The sequence below is a fragment of the Tetrao urogallus genome, assembly GCF_951394365.1.
Source record: "Tetrao urogallus genome assembly, chromosome: 1".
NCBI lineage: Eukaryota > Metazoa > Chordata > Aves > Galliformes > Phasianidae > Tetrao > Tetrao urogallus.
In genome coordinates, this window is record NC_136813.1 from 153971183 (window position 1) to 153989103 (window position 17921).

Genomic DNA, 17921 nt, shown 5'->3' on the forward strand with positions numbered 1-17921 from the left:
AGATTTTTTCCAACCAAAACGATTCTATGATTCTGTGATTCTGTGCCTGAAGAGCTAACCAAAAAGAAGTGGACAAACTGCTTAGGCTCTGAGCAATATCAGCCTCTGGGTCATCTATCCAGTAGGCAGTTCAGAAGTTTATAGCTAATTTGACATTATTTTGATGTAATTTTTTATTTTCTTATTTATCTATTGACTGCAGTCACCAGAGTCCTTCAGAGCTCTAGAGCTGCTTCTCATAGCCCATGAGTATGCTATGATTGAAGACATAATTTGTAAATTATCTCCATTCATGAACACAGCACGTGAATGAACACCAGTGAAAATGTTAATTAATTGAAACTTATTATTTAGTGTCCCATTTTTCATGAATGAAGAGGACTAAATTATTTTTTCTGACTCAAAATCAATAAAGGCTTTTAACATAATGTTTATTTTTGCAATCATAATCATATTTTATAAACTACAGGACTTTATCAGCTTCTCTCTTCATAGAGAAAAAAAGGTATTTACTCCATTTTCAGAGTTGAAATGCTGCTATATGTTTTGCATCAATTATTCTATATTCTTATAAAAAAGATTTTGAGGCTTTAGTAATAGGTGACAGCATAGGGATGACATTGCTAATGTCGAAAGTTAACATAATATCAAGATGTTTTATTAGTGAGGAACAGAGGCTAGTGGTAACTTTGTAATTTCTGATATAAAATATACCATTCCTTAGTTTGGTGTTCTGTACGTCTGTACATTGTATGTTTTTCCTCAGGACAATATCTCTGTCAATAAGTAACAACTCATAATACTTCTTCATGAAGAACATCTGCAACCAATTATCTCGTTTTCTCTATTGAAGTTTTAAAAGCCTGTCATAGTAATATAGACCAAATGAAAATTCATTGTTAGTAACTTTTTTACCTTGTGTACAGTGTAAAGCAAAGTTTGAATAAATTTTAATGTTACTCTCAATGTGTGTAGAAAAAGCAAATGTTCCATTACAGATTGCTGGAAAGATCAAAATTGGAATTCCTTCCTAAGGTAAATATGTGTACTTTTTGGATATTAAATGCCTCTTTGGACCAACCGTAGAGCTAGTAAATCAGTATAAGCTTTAATGTAGTGATTGATAAAACATTACTAAAAAACAAACACGTTGTGCCTTACATTTCTTGTCAAATAAAAAGATTAATGAAATGTATGGCTTAAATTAACTCCAGTAGAGACACCAAGAGTTACGTGTAAATGCAGTTCCATCATAAAAGTAAATATGTACTGTAGTCATCTAAATTAAAGGATTAAGTAATAGAATTTGCATGAGTGAAACAATATATATTAATTGTCACGAACTCAAAAACAGAAATAGAAAAAGCTCACAATTTGGACTTCCTGATATTCATCCTTACTGGTCAATTGCCTTGTTATCTCCTGCAAGAGTCAAACTGCATCGTACTGCTCCACTTGGATACTAGCACTTGTAAGAGTAGGGTAATAACTACTACTCGATAATTCCTAGAATTTAATGGTGTTTGCCACCAGCAATACCAACTGTATAGTAGTCCATGATATCTAAAACTGGGATTTTTTTTCACTTCTTTCAAATAAGCTTAGACTAGGACCAGCCTGACCAGGAACAAAATAGGGCACATGAGACTGTTCATTCAATTCACTTAATAGAAGCCCTGTTTAGAAATATAAAGATTCTATGTTAGGCTTTGTCCAGCCCAAAAGCATGTTGATTCAGTCACTTCCTAAATGTACCATCTTCTATGTTTATCTGCAATGATCAGCTTGAATATAGTTTTTTCTAACATACAACACAAATGATGTGAGATAAAACTCACATTGAAAATCTGACATAATGAAGAACCTCCTAGACTTGCAAGAGGATGGCTGTATCTATTTGTGAAAGGAAAAGGTCAAATATAGTTTAGGTAAAGAGATCTGTTGATTCATGAGGTCATTTACTAGACTTGATTCTCATTTTTCTTTGACAATTCTTTTGTGTGATGAAAAAATAAGAATTTGAATTTTTTTTAACTTAAAGAGTTATTTGTTAAACTTTAACATTCAGAAGTTTTTTGGAGTGCTATTCAAAATAACAGAATTAAGCAAGTATATGTTTTCTCCTTCCTCCTTTCTTATATACATTTCTTCCTCTGTGAGCAACTTTGTGAAGAAATGGGAGACAGTGGAAAATGTCCAAAACATCAAATACTTGTGACTTGATTTTATAAAGCGACATTTAAAAAAAAATTAAGTATACTTAAAATACAAAATGATTGAATCTCATTTAACGCACTGTGAAAAGGGAAGAGTACAATTTTGCTGTGAAAGGAAGGATGTGCTCTTAATCAGAATAGCAGACTTGCTGACCTATTATTAATAGCTGAATTAGTGATCAGGGATAAGATTTACCCAGAGAAAATGCTGAGGGTGAAGGGAAGGAGACAAGTGTCATAAAAGTGTACGTTCCTTAAAATGAGGGAGAAGTAAAGGTCACTCTGTGTTTTGTCATGTTTGCCGGAAAGAAAACAAGATCCTTTGCCTAGAAAGAAGTCAAAACTAAGAAAGTTGAGTTTAAACTGTGCATCAGACATACTAAAAATCAACCAGACTTGTAAGCTGGATTTGGCAATAAAATAAGATTACTTACCAACATTATAAGAAAAGGGCTGTTCTGTTTACTGGTAAATGTGTGTTGCATCTTACAGTCTCCCTTTATATATTCCCTCTGTCAGGACTTATTTTAGGTTATTTCTTAAGGCCATGTACTGACCTCAATCTGCCTTCTAATTGAGAGTTGTGTGTATGTGTTTATACGCAGAAGCCACAGTACAGTCTGTAAAGTACTTCAACAACTTGCATGTTAGATTTCCTTTATTTTTTATTATTTTGTGTTTATTTCAATTTTGGAAAAAAAAAAAAAAAAAGGATTATAAGCATAAAATTAAACTGTTGGCAATGGGTAGTCTTGTAATTAAAACAGAAATTTATTATTTCTTTATGCTATTTGTCTGGAGCCATTTCACATATTTAATATTTCAATATCTGAAAAAATATTCTTTTCATCAGCTGGAATAAAGTTAATCCCATTTTCCTTTGACATCAGTCCCTAAGAAAATTATTTTTTGGTTTGGTCATAGTCTGTCCTTTTGCTCTTTTTCTGTATTGCACAGATTCTGAATTTGTTACTATGGAATAGTAAATTGTCATCAGTTTCGATACAGTATTTAATCATCAAGACTTACTTTTGTAAATAACTTCAATGTTAAAAAGTATAGTAATGTAATATAGTCTGCAGCATAACTATATCAGAACTATATTAAATGAAATGAATATGAATATCTGTGGAACACAGCGTTTATTATTGAATGGATTTAGCTGGTAGTACTCCTATCTCCTTTATAATCTCCTTTATTATACAGCTGATTCATTTCCAAACTTCAGTAGCATGACTTGAAGCAAGATTCACTGCAACTCCAATTAACACTTCTGAAAAGCATGTTGATGTAGTATCCTACATGACTAATACTTCTACAGAATATACTATGTGTGGTGGAACATTCTGAAATAGAAGAAATTAAAGCAAATTACAATCCAGTCTGTATTTCCATTCTATAAAATCTGCAACATACAAGATGTTTAAAGTTACCCATTGTAATATTTACAAATCAGTGATGTTTTACCCCATCCTTCAATAGTAATAACTCAGTAGTGGTTTAATTTGGTTATAGATCCTCTGTGCTTCAGTATTCATATTAGTAGGAAGCAATGCACATATAAAACAGTTGTCATGATGCTCATGTTGCTAGGGAGATCCACTTTGGCTTCAAAAATCTATAGAAATTCATCTTTCAGTGGCAAGCGTGTCCTACAGCAGGAAAATTAGGCAGAATACACCACAAGTCCTGACAGTTGTATGTTCTTCCCATTATCTTTATCTCAAAGTACTGTTGTAAAAGTATTAGTTGAACTAATATTTAAACAGCTATCATATAAGTTTCTTTTTGGATGACTTAAAATATATGTTAGAATGCAATTGAGCTACTCTTGCTTCTAAAAATCATGAAAGTAACACGATATAGTTATTGAAATTAGATATTTTTTAAAAAGCTAGGTTACATTTACTACAAAGCTAAACCAAAATATACATATGTATTTGAGCTCATTCAGTATGTTCAAGGGCCTTAGTGAGACATACATTTATTATAATCCTTTGCTTTCTCTTATTCCTTTCCAGATCTTTGTAGAAGAAAAATATATGTGTTGTTTTTTAGGTAATAAAAGAGATGTGGGATTTTATTTTTCCTTGGAATATCCAATTACTTCTGTTTTAATTTGGGACCAGAGTCATAACAGTAACACAATAGTAGGCCGTCCAAATAGGGGCTGTATTAGTATGAGATGGTTTCTTCTACCCAGAAAGAAATAAGTAAGAAGAAATAAGTTTTATAAGTAAATATTTGCAAGAGTTAGTTCAAAATATAATGTAGTTTCAACGGAGTATTTAAAGAAGGAATTATTTCTTGATGGAGAACTATGTAACAGTTCTCATCCCATTTTCTGTTCAGTAGAAGTGTTGATATTATTTGTTGTTCTAGATGTTAACATTGGCTCTAAACCCCTAAAAAGTTGTTTTTTTTTTAAATTTCTTCCAAGAAGCGCTGATTGTGTGCTTCTGTGTGGGAAAGTGTCTGCATATTTCAGAATCTCAGACAGTGCCCACAATTCTAAAAAAAATAAATGGAGTGTGAGTTCACAAATCCCCTGTGTTACTGAGTTAATTTTCTCTCTTATGAAACAGCAATCTCCTCTTCTTCATTTTTCTCTGCGAATTAATAGTTTCTCACACTGTCACATTTGATCACACTTTTCACATGCTTGATGTCTTGCAGGCCACTAAATAAATAAACACGCATTAGTAATTCCTGGATAGTTTGAAGCACGTTAGTGGCTAAGTAAGACCAGATAACACCTCACCCTCCCCATCTGAACCAGTGGTGTGAGTTAAACAAAGTAATTCAAAGTTTGTATTGGAGATTCACCCATTACATATGACACAGCCAATTCCACATTTCAGAAGACTGACACTAAACCCAAATATTGAAATGTAGCATTCAACCTAATCTAGAATCAAGGGCTGTAATTATGGCTCTTCTACAGTAAAATAAACGGTGACTTTCATCCAGAACTTCTTAGTCTTTTGTATTGCTAATTGCTGTCAACAACATTGAAATTTCTTTTCTAGTAGGGGTGAAATGACTAAAGTAAATAATTGGTATTTTAAAAAACGGAGAGTTTTGAGCAAGATTTCCAATGAAGGAATAATTAGAAAAGAAAGAAGGTGCAATTTAAGAAAACTGAATTGAATTAAAACATAATAAATGAAAGATTAAAACTCCCAGAGAATTGTCACAAATCATAATTTCTCTTGTTAAATGACTAACCTCTAAATTTTTAGGAAGGTAATTCTGTCTACATAGTTTGAATGCAAAACAGAAATTACAAAGCCTAACCATTCTTTCTCTGTGCAGAGAGAGTTCATTCTTTCATGCTGAAATAAACTGCGTTTCAAAGGCAGTTCCAGAGGAACAGATTATAAGCTGAATACACCCCATCCTGTCTGAATCTGAATTTTCTTTTTCTTCTTTTTCTTTTTTTTTCTTTTTCTTTTTCTTTTTCTCTTTCTTTTTCTCTTTCTTTTTCTTTTTCTCTTTTTCTTTTTCTTTTTCTTTTTCTTTTTCTTTTTCTTTTTCTTTTTCTTTTTCTTTTTCTTTTTCTTTTTCTTCTTTTTCTTTTTCTTTTTCTTTTTCTTTTTCTTTTTCTTTTTCCTTTATCTTTTTATTTTTCCTTTATCTTTTTATTTTTCTTTTTCCTTTTCCTTTATCTTTTTATTTTTCATTTTCTTTTTTTGGGAGGTGGGGAGGTTGGGGTGAGGGAAGGTCTTACAAAATTGGTTCACTCTTTCAAGTATGTATGATGAAAGGCTGCATTTTCATTTGAGTTCAACTCTCTCCATACTGGACTGTACTCAAAAGCTGAACAATTAAGTGTTGCAGCTCTGAAGTCTCATTTCTCTAGCATGCCCTCACCTATGAGGATTGTTATATAGATTTTCTGTGTATTAGTCCATGAAAAAAACGATCCTTGCAAACCCTTTCTGGGAACAATAAGCAGAGAAAGCAGCATTTGTTCAGCCACCCCTAGAGGCAGATATGTAAAGGTAAAGATGCTGTGGCACGCCTCCCTGCACAGCCCTGCTGCCAGCACATCTGGCAGCACTGTCAGTTCGCCTGTCCCTGTGGTACCCCTCTCTCCTGGGCACCCATAAGCCTGTGCTCTCAGCTGCTACGCCAGGGGAAGTCCTTGACTTTCAGATTTGTAATGCCAAATTGTCCTTTCAGTGGTCACAAATTTCCATTGAATTTGTTTTTGAGGCTTCTGCCCTCCCTTCGAAGATATGCATGGGATAAGTGAAGGGCTGTCATTTTGTGTCAGCTATTTTTCAGTCAGACTGAGTGTTATAGCCCAAGTATTAAGACAAGGGAAACAGCAGATCAAATAGGCCCCAAGATTTTGTTTATTCAGATGACAAAAAAATACATTCTTTAGTTGTTTCCCATTAAAAAAAGTTAGTGTCTTGTTACCATTTTGTAATATAAGAGCAGTGAAATCAACTGCATAATTTTCATCATTTTGGTTCTCTTTATTTCTTAATTAGCTTTATATCCCAACAACTTCTACATAAGCTTTAAGAGTGCGGTTGTACATGTCAAGTCACATTAGTTATGCAACAGATCCCACCTTCGGGGCCCACAAACTATGACTGACCATGCAAGATTTTGGTTGCGAACAGTAATTCCGGATGACAGTATTCCCTTGATCCCTGTGTATATCGGGGAATTGCAAGAGCGGAGGTCATTATTGTCATGTGTTGTTTATTACATAACTGGATAAAACAAAAATGTGTTTTGCTTTGTTTCTAACCTGTGGGAGAACCATGTTCTCTGGAGCGTTACAGTGTCATATCTCAGCAATACCTTGGGCTGAAAGGGAGGGCATACTTAAAATGGGTTTCACTTGTAGCTATGGTAACATGAATTGAAAAGCAAGTTATTGTGAGCTTTTATCGCAGTTGTTAATTTGTCAAAGCAAACATGACAGAAGCAATTTGTAAAGCTCTAGGGCAAACTCAATTTGCACTTTGAGACTTTCCCTGTAAAACACGTACAAAACAAACACCAAGAAAAATACTATCATTATTCAGTTCAGAGAAGTCAAAGCTCTTGATTCAGGAACAGCCACTGGTCCTTCAGATAAAAAGAGTGACGAGAGCACTTTAGCTCCACAGGTATGAAGAAGTGAGTGTTCTTATAAATTCTGATACTATAACACAGGAATTTCAGAGAACAACAGCAACAGAATCATTAAAAGGTATGAAGGAACTGTGTCAGCAACTGAAGGAAATAGTCTAAGGTACTGGATACATGCATCCCGGCCAAACTAGATAGTAATACTATGGGTATAGACCGAAGATATTTGGAGGCTGAGAGGAAATGGTTAAGTATCAAACTCACAGAGCATAATTTTGCTTAATGATTTATTTTTAAGCAAAGGAAACCTTAATTTTTTAAAGAATAAAATCCACACTGTTCAACAAAATAGTAAAACTCAAATACTGAATTATTTAAGATTATATTGGCCAAAACACTAGAGATCATATTGCTGCTAGTAGGCTTCTTTTGGCACAGCAAAGAATGTACAATTTTATAAACTCATATATTTCTCTGTTTCCAAGCAAAACAAGAAAAGTGTGTTCGCAGACTTCTTTGCCTTACAGTAACTGTTACTGTAAGTCACCAGATGATCCTTGCTGTCCTTTCCAACATCTGTCACTCACCTTTCAATTCCAACTAAAACAATACAAAGACATTAAAGGTGTTAAATTAAAATAGTATCATACTGCTTATACTAGTAATATTAACAATGTATATTAGCAACAAGATCTCCACACTGTGGCACTATAAAGTTTATAAGAATATAAAAGGAGTATGTGCATATGTGTTTTCCAGCTTTAGAATTCTAATTCAACCTCACCTGAGATCACTGGCTTATATTAAATATGGCATATTCACTTGATACGTGACATTAATTACAACCCCAAATAAAGTTCAATGAAAACTCTATACAGAGCAACACTTCTACTTCTTACTAAAGTAAGATATATAGGCAAAAGTTTTAATAATACTTTTGAAAAGTGAGCAGAGTTTTAAATCTCATTTCCAAAACTAATACAGGAACTGTAACATTATTATATATCTATATTATTGAAAATACAATATCATTATTATCAATAATATACAATTAACTATTTGTAAATTTGATTAAAACAGAAGGAAGCCAAGAATATCACCAAACCTCTACTGAAAAGCACTTCAGTTTGGATAAAAGCTGCTTCCCAGAACTTGAAGGGAGACAGCACACCAATTTCTTTTGAGATCATTGCTAGCTGTTGTCTTAAAGAAGTGGATTTAGACTCAGGTTCATCCTACCAGCTGATAAGCCACCTAGACATGTTTTTGTTTTCTTAAACTCCTTTCTTCTTGGGGGAATTAGGAACGATAGCACTTTAATCCTGGCTGCTCATGAGTGGTCTTAACAGCTATTAATTATTTTGTCAAACTCAATTAACTTAAAAGTTTTAAATATGTATATGCTTTTGTTTAGCAGCAGTGCTGCTCATCTGGACAACTTTTCTTTCTGGCACGATTATATATTTCAAATGCTTTTTCATTGTTTGCCTCACTGTTTCCATGAGACACAGAATCTTTTCAGTTTTATGGATAAAAGTTGCCACTTTGGATTGGATTGAAACCTTCTCGTTATTGAACTTAATGATAAATCTGTGACTACCATTGGTATACATGAAATTTTATGTGTATTTTTGAAGCATAAAAGCAATGGTGATATCAATTCTGGTAGCTGAAAGATTTGTTTTGTAATCATTGTTTAGTTGCATTCTTAAAACAACATGAGGAGCAACTTAAAATTTTGCTTCATTTTATGTTGTTATTTCTTAGGAAACTCATGCTAAGCTAACAAATACGAATGATAGAGTCTTTCACTGTGATGCCCAAATACATTTTAGTAGTTAAATTTAAGCATCAAGAAAAATTAGAGCTCCACTTGGTAGGTACTTGGGTGTTTTTTTGTTTTATTTTTGTTTTAACTAGTGCAAATATTGCTAATCTGCTACCAGATAGAATTTGATCAATGAATTCCATAGTTTTTCTATCCCATGCTGTATTACAGTAGCTGCATTATGGAAAGGCAAAAGAACTTGCTAAGCAAATGCATTGAGCTGAACCTCATTATGCATGAAATTATAGTGTCTTTCTTGATACAAAATAGGCCAGTTGTGTTCTTGTACTTTAGTTCTGATAATTTATGTCTGCAGAATGTTGTCGTCATCTCAGGCCTGCTCCTGTTTTTAAGAGTCTGCCAGTGTTTTGTATAGGTGGTTTTTATTAAATTTATTAATTTTTCAATGAAAAATCAATTATTTTAAAAGCTTATGACAAGTGTTGGTGTTAACATATGCTATGTTAGTTTGTGTTTGTTTCTAAATATTATATAAATCCTAAAATGCATGTAGATTTGATTAATTTTGTGCTTACATCTTGTGTAACTTCACACTTAATTTTATTCCATAGGAATTTGCTGCACTGACAAAAGAATTAAATGCATGTAGGGAACAGCTGCTTGAAAAGGAGGAGGAGATTTCAGAACTGAAGGCCGAAAGAAACAACACGAGAGTAAGTGTACAGCAGACCTTTTCTGGATATCATGTATGTATAAAATAGGAGAAAAAACTCCTTGCCCTCCCTGAAAATGTATTTAAATAAGTACATGAGACTTGTCAGGATCTAAGTAGTAGGATGTATCTACCATGCTGCAGACCTGCAGAAAATGACTCCATGCTGGACTTTGAACGTTGCAAGGTATGTACATTCAGAGCAAGAGACTCACTAATCTTTCCAAGACCCAAGTCCTACATAAGTAGCCTGCACAGATCTTCTTCTCTTCTCAAGGCTAAGGGCAGGGGTACAGCATATTGAGGTACCTAGGAGCCTTGATTTTGGTCTGAATAAGGATGAGATGAAGGCTGCCACTTGTATCACAGTGACTATGCTGTTTAGTCTAGATGCAGCCACTGTCATCCTTGAAGTAAATATCATTTGTGATACAGCTGAGGACATTTCACCCCTAAGTTTGCTATATTCTGCTTCAATCAAAAGCCATTATTCTGTCTGCAACCAACAATCCATGATAGTGCCTCCTGGAACAGATGCTGAACACCAAAGATGTTTTAACATATTTATGTTGCATTCTTCTGTGCTCTGGGCAACTCTTCCTGCTTTCATCCTTTCACTATACTAACAGTGCTTTGTGCCTCACTTAGTATCTTTCCCTGGTTACCTGACTGGCATTCCAAAGGTTATCTAGCAAGATACTTGACAAAAGAATCATGACAGTCTTTCTCCATCCTTTTTACTGCCAGATATAGCATAGAGTGCCACAAATTCCGGAAATCCAAAGATGGTCAAGTGATACAGTTGTCTACTAAGAGACAGTGGTTCTTCATCTACCTCCATGCTAGCTTAAAGGAGCAAGAAGAGATAATCTTGCTAAATGTAAAAGTTTTAGATGTGTTGAGATTGGGAAATGTGATGGGAAACAGATAAAGCATATTTTTTCCTCCCATAACTCTTTCATAATCTAAACAATACAAAATTGCTCCCACAAAATTAGAATTAATGAAGAAGAACATTGGAGTTGCAATGCATTCTTCAGGTTGGCAAGCCATCTCAGCCATGTATTTCTGAAATAAAGCTGCTTAGATTTTCAGTAACTGTTATGTATATCAGTTATTTAAATGTTTAAAGGAAAACTATTAAAGTCAACTTTATAAAGTTACATAGAACAAAGAATAACTTGTATTAATTTCTAGCACAAAATTCTGAAGACAAGATACGGTTAAGATAAATGCCCAGACAATTGTACTGATTGGGTAATCTCCATATACACATTCCTGAACAGAAAATACCTAAATTTGCCTTTCTTTACAGAAAACATAGTGCATATACTAAATTTAAATGTATTCTTCTCAGTCATCATACATTCTCATAAGAATGTGTACAAAACTACCTAGCAGAAAGTTTTTACCATTTCACTACAGAGCCCACTGAACACGAAGTTTGTACCCATACCTAGCATGAGTCTGATAGAATAAGTAGCTCAAAGAGGAATACCATGACAGCCCTGTAGCCAAAGACAGTTGCACACCAAACAACTGTGAGAGAAAAGCAAATTGAGTTAGTTACAAGTCAAATTAAGCTCTGTCATAGCACTTTCTTTGCGAACAAAAAAATTTAATTATTGTCCATTTTTGTTCTTTTTATATTACATGAAAGAAAATCCAGTAAGAGATTTTCCAGGAGATTCCAATTAAAAGTTGGAAAGTATGATGATGTTGCCAGAAGTCCTTGCAGTTTAATCTAATATACTCAACTAATTTGTCTTAATAATGAGTACAAACGTAGGCATTGGAGATTAAAAGATTTAGTATACAAAAATATATAGAAAATGCAGGAAATGCAAGAGTAAAGAGCTGAAGATAAAGATAAGTGTTAATGAGGAAGAAGAAAAAAATCAGACATGACTGATGCCTTACACTGTCCCCCAGAATTTTCATTGACATGTTGTCATCCATTATGTCATGTATATATTCCTTCCATTCTGTCAGCTGCCATATACTAAGTTAGTTCCTGGAGTCTATTCTAATAGTCATGTTGCCTTATACAGGCTCCCTACACTGTGTTTGTAGGTAAAGACCAGCATTCCAGGTACACTGGTGCAGCTGTTGTCTTCAGAATACAATCATCTCCATGACATACTAGATAAGAGGTTTCTAACAGGAAGTCATTGTACATAATGAAGCACTTTTACAAGCTGATATTTATGCTGTTAATGCAAAGCAGCATTAATAGTTTGTCAGAAAAAGCTACAACTTTTTTTTTTTTCCTGTTATTAGAGATTCACATTCAAGTAATAATATTTAGAAGACCACAGAAATACTTTTGCAATGACGAATCAAAATGTCTTTCCTAACATCTAAAGTGAGTCCAGCTAATTCTTCTTTCCATCTGCCCCACTACAAGTCATATCTAACCAGCTCTGGCCTTACTGTGCCCACAGGACACTCTCATGCATAGCCACACTTATCACCATGACTCAGTACAAACACTTTTTTCCCAGGTAGCACTTTCTACTAATAATAATTAAAGAAGCTCAGGTCTAGATTCTTGGGTTCCTATTTTGAACTTTTTTAATGCAACCTTTTATTTCCCTGCAATATCACTGGAAAGATACTGTTTAAAACCCCTACTGCTTCAAGCTGGAGATCAGCAAGAAGAAATTGAAATGGCAAATCTGTCAGGTTCTGAGTATATCGAGATAACTCTTGCTTTCTATTTCCCTTTTACATTTCTCATACATTTTCTTTTGTTCTAGATCCACACTCATGTATTTATTTATTTTCCCTCAAAAAAAGCTACAAGACCTAATTTGCCATTTTATGCCAATCTGCAGCAGCAGATCCTGACAGTAGAATGCATTAGAATGTGCTAGAATAACATTCTGTGAGACCCATAAACTCTTGGTCTCTGCAAAAAGACTACACCTTATAGCTTACCCTAGACTTGAGTTCCTAGTCAGTCCTTCTAGTAGAATTCTTAAACAAAGCTCCCTGGAAGACTTTTTGCTTTAAAATATGTATTTTTATTGCCTACTATAATTAACTTCTCACATATTATAGTAAAAATATTTTCATGTCACAAACTTAGATGACAACTTAATCTGCCAGTACATTTGGCAACATGAAAAATGCAGGAGCATATGTGTATGTATTGATTAGTGTGGTGTTGCTGACAGGAAGACAAACAGGCTCTCTCTATAAAATCACTGCATGTGATTTTGAAAACATATACAAAAATACCTTGGAAGAAATTACTATATAGAGTGAAGGAATGCTATCCAAAGGGACCTGGACAAGCTTGAGAAGTGGGCCCATGTCAAATTCATGAAGTTCAAGAAGGCGAAGAGCAAGATCCTGAATCTAGGTCAGGGCAATATCAAGTACAGATACAGATTGGGTGGAGAATGGCTTGAGAGCAGTCCTGAGGAGAAGGATTTGAGAGTATTGGTTGATCAAAAATTGAACTTGTGCCAGCAATGTGCGCTTGCAGCCCAGAAAGCCAACTGTGCCCTGTGTTGCACCTAGAGATTATTTTTTGTCTTGAATGTACAGAAACTCAAATGTGGAACATAAGCTGCAGCTAGGCTATGACTTCATTTTTTCAAGGAAGGATTACCACCAGTACTTCACCAGTAAAGTTATTTGATTTCCCACAGGAGCAAATGGGCTTCCACTGCTGTTGAACAATGCAGAGGAAGATGACTGGCTTTATGGCTGAATTTAGAGATAATCTGCAACCCCTTATCTGCTTAGTTTACTTTTCTTCTTTACTTGCACCAGAGGTAGAGATTCACTAAATAACGTGTATTCTAAATACAGACTGAAAGGAAATTGCATTTTGCATGCGTTGGTGAGAAGCTGAACGTGAAAGAGCATTGTCTTCTTAGTGGGTTGCCCTGTTTTTATAAGGAATCCTTAAGTCATGTCAATCTCATTTTAGCAAATCTTTTTTCTTCTATATTGTATTTCCCCATATTCTATTACATACTTTTCTCCATCGCTCTCTCCTGATTCTTTCCTTTCTCTGTTTAATACCCTGCTGTGAACTTTTTTTTTTTTTTTGCAGTTTTATTGAAAACAAAGAGAATTAAGATAAAATACTTTATGCTAATTAAAATTCAGATCCTATAATAATGCAAACGTTACTGAGTCATACTAAATTTGGTTTACTGAATCATTCTTTAAAAAATTTCTTGTTTTCTTTTTCACCAGTAAATCAGTGTCCCTGTGGCAATGATGGTTTAGTACAATATAGGTACATGATAACATACAAAGACATTTAGTTACACATTTCTATTTCACGCTGCTTTGGAAATGATCTGAGAAATACAGTAAACTGTATTCTAATAGCTGTCTGTTTTTAGTTTGTTCTAATTAACATTTTAAAGTTGCTTCATTCCTTCACAAAATAAGCAGTCAAACATTTTTCAGTGTTTGTATAATCATTTTTAAACATTCTTCGTGCTCATGAAGTCAGAGCTCTAGAAACACCCATCCCATTTAGCTACGGTAAAATTATCAGCTTGGGATCTTGAGGATCCTAAAACTCACCCAGCATAAGAACGAAATTCAAATGTCACATTATTTCATAATTCATTGTCAAGCTTATGCTTTCCAGCAGGAAAAGCATAGCGATGACTGGTATTATACGTGGGTGATTCTGTCCTGCTTTCTGCTGTTGATCTTCATCTTCTCTGCAAGCCTCCTGTCCCTGTGAGTACTTGATGACTGTAGCAGATCAACACAGAGTGAGGGAGCAGAAAATGCTCAGCAGCATGTGTTCTTTGTTAATGCCAGTGTGTGACTGAAACATACAAAAGCACCTAAAGCTGTTTCTAACAAACTGCTTGTAATTTAATTAATTATCAGTATTTTTGCAGTAATATTTTGACATGAAATCTTTTCTTGTTCTTCACAAATATACGTATGTGTGTATTTTGTGCATATGTAGTTGAAGCAAAGATGGCTAAAATATCATTTTAAATATAATTTCAGCAGAGGATGGAGGAGGGATTTGCCAGCAGGCTCGCTAACTCTTGGGTTGATTGGTTACTCTTCCCTTTCAGCATGGCTGGGAGTACTGTGGTACAGGGACACCTGGTTAGTCATACTCTGTTCAGCTAACATGGATTTGCTATAAGAAGCATTCACAGATTTTGTGGAGAAACAGTCTTTTGTTGAAAAGCAAAAATAAGAAATTGCTCTCAGACAGAAGCCTATGTCAGCATGTCTTGTTGAGCACTGTGAGAGCTGGCAGTAAGGAAAATACCACAGAGGTAGTTTCTGGAAAAATGAACCACTACTATTTGAGTAGCTGGAATATTGTTCTTACATTAAGAAAAAGAATGCAGTGTTCACAAGTAATGCAGTAATTTTGCATGAGTGTTTGACACTTACCTGTGTCAGTAGCTCATCTTTCTACATTATGATAAAATCAGTGCAGTGTTTTATACTTGTAGTTGTATTTAACAACTAAGAAATATGTGTATACATTTATATTTGACACTTCTAAAGTGATAATTCTAAGCTTAGGGCAAAACAAACTTGTGTGTATATTCCTATACACTTGTGTGTATATCCTATGTTGACATCATTTTTCTCCTCTACGGCAGTTTTTCTCACTTTTACTTTCCAACCAAGACTCTTAAGAATTTCCCTTTCTGATCATCTGTCCAGGATAATCTGTTTAGGATACTAGAGCATTATATAATAAATTTACTCAGTGTTAGGTTGATTTAAAAAATTAGTTTGCAAGATTATGTAATTCTAGCCTTTTACTATAAGTGTCAGTTTAAGCCACAGATAATTGCAAACTTATGGAAGATCTGGCCATGGTAATTCTGTTCTGTTCATGATAGCAATTAGCTATTTAAGTTATGAACAGAAATATTCTGTTGGGAAGCTGTCCTAATATAATAAGAGTTACAACCTTACTACATCCCCATGTCAAGTTCTCGATGCCACTGTGATTGAAGAGGCCTCTTCAAATCTGCATGTTACTTTGGACTGCTTCCAGTTATTAAAAAATCAGCTTTGTCTGTTGTCAGCCCTACAGAGATCAGATGACTCATTTGCTTTTGATAAATATGAGCCACCACTTGAAATAAATAGTGGTAAAAATACCTTCTTTCTTCCATGAACTACATGGAGTCATTACAATTCTTCGTGTACTAACATTAATCATATATGTGTTCACTATTTTTGGCAAATAATGTAATTATTTTAAAACAATAAGCAGCTGCAGATCTAGATATGAGAACCATGTTTTAAGCAAAGAGTGCATCAAACCCAAATTGTTCCTAGCTTGATAGCTGTATATTACAATTACAATGTGTTTGTTCTCTGTTTATGCTCTTTCACGTCTTGTTAATAAGGTAAAGGTCATTATGTGGCTGAGAATAACTATGGATTACAGATGAAAATGTCTCTTTACTAATTGTAGTTATGTTAAGAACAACATCAAAAGAGAAATAATAAACAATTTGCTGTGTAACTTTCAAATTTCCACTTAAGGCTAAGATATAATTGTGCATTGTGAAATACATGTATCAAGAATTATGATTCACAAATTTAGCAACTTTGTTACAGACTTAGAGCTCACTAATTCTCTTGTATGTTTAGATAGTAAGAGTAATGGTAGCCCTATAAAAGCCTTGCTAAATTGTGAATTTTCCATACAACATCAAGTCATTTCAGTTTTTCACTTAAGCTACTTAGAGTAATAATGACAATCATCATGCTTTTACAGTAGGTTATCTACAAGCTAGTCTACAAATAATTAAAATTTATTTAGTAGCCTGAAATGTATTGTTTATGGACCATTTGTCTTCCCTCATGAAGAGACATAATGAACATTTTAGAGCATGTTAGTGACATGTAAGTGTCATGAAAGGTGACATTTAGAGTAAATAGTCTTCAAATGTAATTAAACACTATTTCTACTTTTTCATATTTTATTTATAATCTTCCAGTACAAATTTAAAATGCTACAGCTAGGTTTATAAAATATAAGCTGCTTTCATATTTTTCCATGATGTTCTACAGAGGTTTTGGTCTGTTTAGTTGTTATTTGATAGCTTATGATCATTAATTACAACGACAAATATTGTTATAAATATGTCTTTAATGCAGTTAAGTAGTGACTCTATGACAAATGATTTTTTTGTTCTCACTTTCCATAGAGTTTAAAATTAAATTATGATTCGATTTTCAATTTTTGTACTTATTCTATCTGATTTTGAATCATGAAATCTTGGCAGTAATTCCAGTAGTATCTCCCATAAAGAGGTGGCCAAGAGAATTGCCATTTGGTACCATGCATTTTGTAGTTGAGTCTCCAAGGCATTTAGGTGAATAGAAATTAATAACCTTTCATATACAATCCAATAGCTGTTACTGGAGCATTTGGAGTGCCTTGTCTCAAGACACGAAAGATCACTGAGGATGACAGTGGTGAAACGGCAAGCACAGTCTCCCTCAGGAGTTTCCAGTGAAGTTGAGGTCCTCAAAGCTCTGAAATCTCTGTTTGAGCACCACAAGGCTCTGGATGAAAAGGTACAGTATGGAAAATATATGTATGTGAAATATACCCTCTGACTTACTTTACTGTGCCTTATGATGCTTATTGTGTATTTCCTTCTTTATATAAGTCTTTTACTTAAAATATTTGTATGAATTCTAATAAGTCCTTGGGAATGTATGACCAATAATTGCAGTATTGGTCACTTTAGCTATCCTTTGTAGTCAGTAACACTGACTTTTCAAAACAAGCAAATCTTACCCTTATCAGAAAGATTTCCCCTGTTAGTGCTATATAAACATGGATGGAATTTATGTCTCTGGTATGTTTTTAGGTTATTGATGAGAAAATGTAGACTTCTCAAATTTTAAAAATACAAAGGGAGAGTGAAATAAGAGTAAAGATCTTTTTGACTACGGAAAAGGACTTCCTCTTAAAACTTTTTACTGGGAAAATATTCTAAGTTTCAGATATATTTTTTTTCACTGACTAAGCACAGCGTTTGCTGTAATATTAAAATAGTATAAAATGAGTAGTAGATCCTTCATTGTCAGTGAATACACCATATTCATAGGGAAGATGGTCTGT

At 34.0% G+C, this 17921-nt stretch overlaps 1 protein-coding gene across 4 annotated transcripts in view; it reads left to right on the plus strand.

Annotated features, from left to right (window-relative positions):
* Positions 1-17921, plus strand: part of PPFIA2 (PTPRF interacting protein alpha 2) — a gene marked incomplete at both ends in the record, with an annotated part of 269483 nt that overhangs the window by 162761 nt on the left and 88801 nt on the right. For all 4 annotated transcript variants that reach the window (XM_079537790.1, XM_079537791.1, XM_079537792.1 and 1 more), the window contains 2 exons: positions 9711-9812; positions 17204-17368. In XM_079537790.1, the coding sequence (XP_079393916.1) occupies positions 9711-9812; positions 17204-17368 (267 nt within the window). The remainder of the gene's footprint in view (positions 1-9710; positions 9813-17203; positions 17369-17921) is intronic.